Here is a 6,881-nt window from a genome sequence, read left to right as displayed (position 1 = left end):
AGTGTGGGACAGAGGTCACAGGCTGGGTTTGTAAGAGAGATGTGTAAGAAAGGAGACAAAACCAGAGCAAGGAAGAAGTAGTTCTGTTCAGAACTAGATCTATAAGGAGAAAGAAAAAGATCAATCACTGGTCAATTGCTCAGCTGTTTGCTTTTCGGTGAAAACCTTCCATCCATCCATCCATCCATCCGATCCTTAGTCTGGCGCACACCCACACCACGATTGCAGGCTGTGTTTTAACCCGAGTACTTTGGAATTAACGCGTCGAGAATACCGACGATGCACTTGTGCTGCTAACATCTTTTAAAACATTATAAGCTGGAGCAAAAGGATCATTGAGCGCTTGGATTAGAGTATTTTCAGAGTTTTTATGGGTGAGGGGCTAGCGGGTTTGTATCTTTTCTTTTTCAAGTGCTGGCGTTTCCATAGTGCTCTCCGGTTTGTCAGGAGCTGTGGGAGGCACTGAATACCTGGGACAGTGCCACAAGTTACCGTCTAAACCAAATCCACCCTCTAAGAAGCTCAGAGCAGGCATTGCCTTTTCCTTCAGTGCCTGTGCAGCCCCGTACTCCGTGGGGCTCCAAACTGGGAGTTGCTGGCTTTGTGCCTCAGTTTCCCCGGTTGTACCATGAAATAATAATTTTTGGACATTTTTCATGTGGAGCTAAGAAGTGGCTCAGTGCTTTAGTATTGCTTCCCTTATTCTTGGCAGTAAATTCGTGCATGACCAGCAGTGTGCCCTCGTGGCCAAGGCAGCCAATGGTGTCCTGGGGTGCACCGAGAAGAGCATGTCCAGCAGGTCGAGGGAGGTTCTCCTGCCCCTCTGCTCTGCCCTGGTGAGGCCACATCTGGCGTTGTGTGTCCAGGTCTGGGCTCCCCAGTTCCAGACGGACAGGGAAGTACTGGGGAGAGTCCAGCGGAGGGCTGCGAGGATGAGGAGGGGCCTGGAGCATGTCTGGTATGAGGAAGGGCTGAGAGAGTTGGGGCTGGTTAGCCTGGAGAAGAGAAGCCTGAGAGGGGATCTCATCAATGCTTCTAATTATCTAAAGGGCGGGTGTCTAGAGGAAGGGGCCAGACTCTTCTCAGTGGTGCCCAGTGACAGGGCAAGGGGCAACGGGCACAAACTGGAACACGGGAAGTTCCATCTGAACATGAGGAGAAGCTTCTTCCCTCTGGAGGTGACCGAGCGCTGGGACAGGCTGCCCAGAGAGGTTGTGGAGTCTCCTTCTCTGGAGACATTTCCAACGCGCCTGGAGGCCGTGCTGTGCGACCTGCTCTGGGTGATCCTGCTCTGGCAGGGGCTTGGACGAGATGATCTCCAGAGGTCCCTGCCCACCCCCAGCAGTGTGGGGTTCTGTGAAATTCAGCGGTGTGGGGTGCTGCTCTGTTCTGCTGAGAGGCGCTGCGTTAGGCGGGTACGGCACAGCTTCTTCTTCCTGCGGAGTGAGGAAGATCCACGCTGTGTCCACACCTACCTTGGACAGCTGGATTACGAAGCTGGAGAAGCGAGGGAGGTGTCACGGCAGAGGGACGGAGAGGAGTCACATTGACCATCTAAATCCCCTGGTGCGGTTTGCAGGGTCTCTTACTGCACAACGGAACGCGCATATTTATTTAATAACGTTTTGCCTCCCAACCGGACTTGTTATTCTTCACGTCCTGTTTTCAGCGGCCAGGTCCGACGGAGCACCCCAGAGGTGGCCGCAGGCCAATGCCAGATGGCACGGTGCTGGTAGCCGCGGGAGAGCTTTGTCATGCCCTTTGAATCAAGACTCGTGCCGCTCAGGGCTCGCTCTCCTCCCAAATGGCCTCCTCGCAGGTCTGGCAGGACAGCCCGGCGCTCACACTTAGGTGCTGCTTTCACCAGTCTAACTCAGGTACTCTGATACTCGGAGTACAATTTGCCTCGGGATTGTGTTTGGGGTTTTATCAAGGGATTTACATGCCAGAAGATTTACCGTTAGGTGCCTCAAGGGAGTTTTAAAAGTGGATGGAGACAATGCCGTGCTCCCACTGAAATCCCATTTAAGAGTTTATATCATGCCTTAGCTGTACACCTCCCGTGTGCCAAGTCACTGGGGGAAGATTCCCCGCTGTTGCATACAAGTTTTTAAACTAAAGCGGCCGCCTGCCATCGTTGTGACATGGTGTGTACCCACGGTATGGTCTGATGATGTCATACTTGTTTTCACCCTTCGCACTGCTCGCTGTGTGAATGAACATCCCTGGCCGTTGTGCCTGGGTGCCGGGGGAGTCACCGTGTTGCTGCACCAGGTAAAGCACTGGCGCACGCGTCCGCAGGAGGAGGAATTTAGCTCAAATTGAAATCCTCGGGCGGTTTTGGAAAACACAAGGGGCGTAGCTGGTTGAACGAGCCTGTAGTGTGAGAGTGACTCACGTTTGTAAAGGATGCGACCAGTGATTCAGATCTGGAAACATCCAACAATTTATAGGGAAGGAAGGGAGATAGGAGGGAGTCCAGCTCCGATTTCCGTCCTTGAAACAGGCAGTCACACTCCCAGCGATGGAATGACCCCCCGGACATGGCTCACACTGGATTTATGGGGCTGAGGAAGGTGCTGGGAGGGTTGTGGCCTCCCTGAGCCATGTTTGCACCGGTGTGGCACGTGAAATTGTCTGTACCCTGTCCCCGTCCCCGTCCCTGGTTGTCCTGTGATTTGCATTCGTGGTTACCACAGTAAATGTGGCCTTGTGCCCACAGATGCAGTGAAATCAGTGGATCTCGCATACCGGAATAGCTAATGGAAGAATTTAGTCTTTTATTAGCTGCTAATTAACTCAGTGCATAGTTTAACAACCTTTGTGTAGACTGCATTCTGGGATGATTTGTTTTCCCAGTTTGTATTTTCAGTAGCGGTGTATTTTTTTATTGTGGTTGCAGGATATATCAAAAGTAGCTAATAAATAACACCGCAGGAAAAAGCAACTTACAGCCCAGAGCTGGGAGCAACCACCTGGCCGCGAGCAGGAAAGACGGAACCAGAAATATTTAAATTATAACGTTACAAAATGACGGCAATCGCTTCTTTAGTACCTTTGAGTCTGTGTAAGGGTGTGATTTTCCTGCTGTGAGCATCGCCAAGTGACTTCGGTCCGGGTGCTTGGTGCTGTACATCGGGAGATGTCCCAACAGCCCCTGCCGTGCTCCAGGACTCCTCCCTGCTACACAAAGTCACCCAAAATTTCCCGTAAGCAGGGGAGGAGGTGGAAAAGTGGGAGCCCCGGGTCGGTGCACCCTCCTTTGCAGGGGGGACGTGAGCCTGGGGCTGAGCTCCCGTGCCACATTTCACTATCTTTTTCTCCAAGGGAGCAGGGAACAACGGACTCGCAGGGAATTGCTAATATCACGGCTTTGAATTTTGTTACAGGGAGCATAAAAATATCATTGTTTTTTAAATGAAGGGGGGGAGGGTATAGGAGGGAGGGAAAGGACCTTGAAAATGTGGGCAAAATGAAAAGAGAACCTCTCTCTAAAGTGATGTTTATGTCCTCCTGCTTGCTGTCCTCAAACATCCTATTTGCTCTGTTCAGCCCTGATGTTGCAGTTTTGCTCCCTTATGATGTGTCGATTCATAATAAACAGTTACCAAAATATCTTCTTGCTGCAAAAGCAGAACAACAAACACTCTCAGTTTATTTATGTATTTAACACCCCCTCCTCCCCCCCTGCATGATTTTGCCTCTGGATATCAAGTGGGAAACTGCTGCTTAGAAGATGAATTGAGTTTAATTAGGACATGTGTTTTTTCTTGTCTCTGAAGATAATTACAGCACTATTGTCTGGGAAAAGGGGTCTGCTTGATGGGAGAATCTACCCCTGTGGAAAGGACCAGGCCAGGGGAGTGCCTGAGTTTCCTCTAAGGGAAAACTCAGCTCTCCTCTCCTTGCAAGACTCTGGCAGGGTCCAGTGGCTCAGGTTGGCAGCAAGATCCGAGAGTCGCCTGCTGCAGAGTGACTCGCTCAAGGCTCTGCCCCATTCCCAACAACTTAAAATTGGGAAATAGAGGAGAGAGAGTGGTTCCTGTCCAGAGAACACTCAACAGGGATGTAATTCTGAGTGGGTCAGGCTATGTCCGCATCCTGATGAAGCACCTTACATCTTACAGGGGCTTCCAGCACGGCAGAACCAGAATCGGAGCCAGAGACAGAGACAGAGACAAAACCTATCCCTGGCCAATGACCTGCAGGAGGAGATCTCAGACCTCATCTGGACGTCAGGTTGGCTTAGGCTAGACATGAGCTAGGCTGTAGGCAAACAAATTTGGGCCACTGGGAACTTGGGGTCAAGAACAAGTCTGAGCTTAGACAGCAGTAATAAGAGTTGGCGGAAGGGCCAGGAGTAAAGATCTCCAGAGATGCAGTCCAGAGCTCTGGCCACTCCTGGCGTAGTACTTCCCACATGAAACAAACTCCCCTGAGATGAGGCACCTTTAGACCAGCCTAACTTCAGAGTACATTCAAGACTGTGCTGGTACCAGTCTAACCAGTATAAACCTCCTGCTAAACCATTGCACCTACTGCGTGCCTACCTGATGGCCATTCTCAGTGATGCTCCTTTCACTGAGGCTTTAAAGCAGTTGCAAGTTTAGCATCTCCTGCTGAGCTGATGTAAAGTAGCCTCCAAGTACCAGAGAAACAGGCCTTTATTTCCCCTGCAGTTTATTTCAGTTATAGACAGGTTTGGAAGTTTGTTTTGTTTTTCCTTAAATGAAATGCCTCATCTATGTGTTCATACTGCAATGTGTTTTCCCTTTTCTGCCATGACTTCCCTCCCAGAGGTCCAGTTTTATTTAACATCTCTAATTTAATGATGTGGAAGGGGGAGGAAACCAGCCTGCTAATGAAATTCACAGAGAGCAGCTCGAGACTGGAAAGACAACACAGGAGAGGGAGGCCAGGAACCAGAGTGGGATATAAGGTGGGTCTTGGCCTGGGAAATTGCAGATTAATGATCCCCGGGGCAGGTAGGGGCTGTGGGGAGTGGTAAGATGGTAAATACGGGTCTGGTGAGGTTGGAGTTCACCCAGAGCTTCACAGCTCGTGCGGGGCTAGCTCATCCTGCAGCACGGGAGCAAACAAGGTGGCAGCATTCACTGGAGCTGAGAGGAGAAAAAAACGACACAACAACATCTGCCTGGCTCTGTCAGCTGGCACACAGCCTAAAAAACATGCTTCTTGACAGGGGTTTTACGCCCTGATGTACCCCTCTGGGATTGCTCCAGCATCACTGCCTCTGTGGAGAGTTTCAGCAGAGCAAAGAAGCCCCGGGGCTACACCGATGCTGACTTGGGACACTATCCAGGTTTTCTGCTTGGTGCTGCGTCCTCACCATTGCTCCACTGGGACACCGGTCCACAGCACAGGGTTCCACATCCCTGCGGATCCTCACCACATCCCTCAGGCACGGCTTGCCCCATCTGGCTGGAGGAATCTGCTCCTTGCCCGATGATGGCTGCGTGCTTTTTCCAACACGGAGAAGAGCTTCAGGAAGGGAGGCTGCTAGCCAGGCTTGGCTGGCCCCCTGGCCACTACAGGGCTTTACTCTCTCCCACATTGCTCCACATCAAGACTTATTTGCAATGCTAAGATAATTCTCAAGGATTTAAGAGCTCATTTCATTTGATCTGGCTTGTTAATTCCCAAGTCAATCGCTGATTAAAAGCCACGTGTTAGAGAATCTGGAAACTCGCTTGCAGGTTTCTCAGTAGGACCCTTCGTAGAACCATGGGGATTGCAGGGTCCTGGCACCGACACGGTTACGCCGAGGTTGCAGGCTGCCGTCAGCCACGTAGGAGAGAGCAGGCAAGGAAGCAGGGGCAGTTGGGGGGGTCTCAGGTGCTGCAGTGCTCACAAGCACCCCCCTGTCCCTCACAAGGCTCCCCCAGGGACAAATTTACTGAGTAGAGCTAAGGGGACTTTTGCCCGTCACTTAGTATCGCTTGTGATAGCCAGGAAAGGAAAAAAGAAAGGAAAAGCTAGAAACGCAAAGGATTTTTTTTATTTCACATCTCTCAAAACCTTTTGATATTTTCTAAATGAAAAGTTTCTCCAGAGTTTCGATACTGAAAAAACCAACCACCCCACCCCCCAACAATTCAGCAAAACACATTTGCAAAGCATTTCAATGCTACCACGCTTGCATTTTTCTCTGAAAAAGCAGCTTTGGTGCAAAAACTCCACTTAGCTCCAGCCTCATCCAGTTTCAGCATCCTGCGGAGGAATCGCCTCCCCTTGTAAACTCTGATCATCATCGCATCCCCCGCGTTAACAGCAACTTGCACTTTGTATTCCAGCACTTGGGTACGGCAAACAGCAAGGGACATTATTCCGTCTGTATTCTCCTGTTATTATTGAAGCTGTGGCCGAAAGAAGAAATTACAAGGCTCTTCCCATTTTGCAAGGAGCCCAGCAATTGCCCAATAAATCTCCATCTGCAGAAGTATTAGTCACCCGTGCCAAGGAAAGAAGCAAGGGTTTGAATGACTGAAACTCTCCCATTTTGCCTCTGTGAGCGCAGGAACAATACAAGCCGAGCCACAAAAAGCCGTGGCTCAGCAGAGTGATAAAGGAACCAGCCTCGCAAAGAGTCTTCCCACCTCCTAGCAAGGGCCCTGCTGTTTCCTTTTCAGCTCAGTGATTTTTTCCATGAGAAAATGCCCTGGGAAACTGCTTCTTCAGTGTGGAGGGACTTTTGTTCATGATGCCCTGCACCAGATTTATCATACGCCTTTCCTTCCAGACGGGAAAACAGAATCTTCCTAAGACGTCAGAGGAAGGCCCCTGGGAGCTGCTTCTCTTCCCCCCCCCAATCCAGTAAGTTACATGACCTCCAGAAAAAAAATTAACACCCCCACATATAC

General features: G+C 50.5%; 1 protein-coding gene across 1 annotated transcript in view; it reads right to left on the bottom strand.

The window, feature by feature from the left end:
• Positions 1-2,841: 2,841 nt before the first annotated feature.
• The window catches only part of VPS45 (vacuolar protein sorting 45 homolog), a 32,764-nt gene continuing 28,724 nt past the window's right edge, over positions 2,842-6,881 (bottom strand). Inside the window, exon 15 of the mRNA XM_075737203.1 lies at positions 2,842-3,623. Coding sequence (XP_075593318.1) covers positions 3,605-3,623 — 19 coding nt within the window. The 3' untranslated portion in view covers positions 2,842-3,604. The remainder of the gene's footprint in view (positions 3,624-6,881) is intronic.

The sequence above is a fragment of the Balearica regulorum genome, chromosome 28, assembly GCF_011004875.1.
Source record: "Balearica regulorum gibbericeps isolate bBalReg1 chromosome 28, bBalReg1.pri, whole genome shotgun sequence".
Classification (NCBI taxonomy): domain Eukaryota; kingdom Metazoa; phylum Chordata; class Aves; order Gruiformes; family Gruidae; genus Balearica; species Balearica regulorum.
Note: the sequence above shows the minus strand (reverse complement) of the source record. Positions and strands in the feature narration are given on the sequence as shown.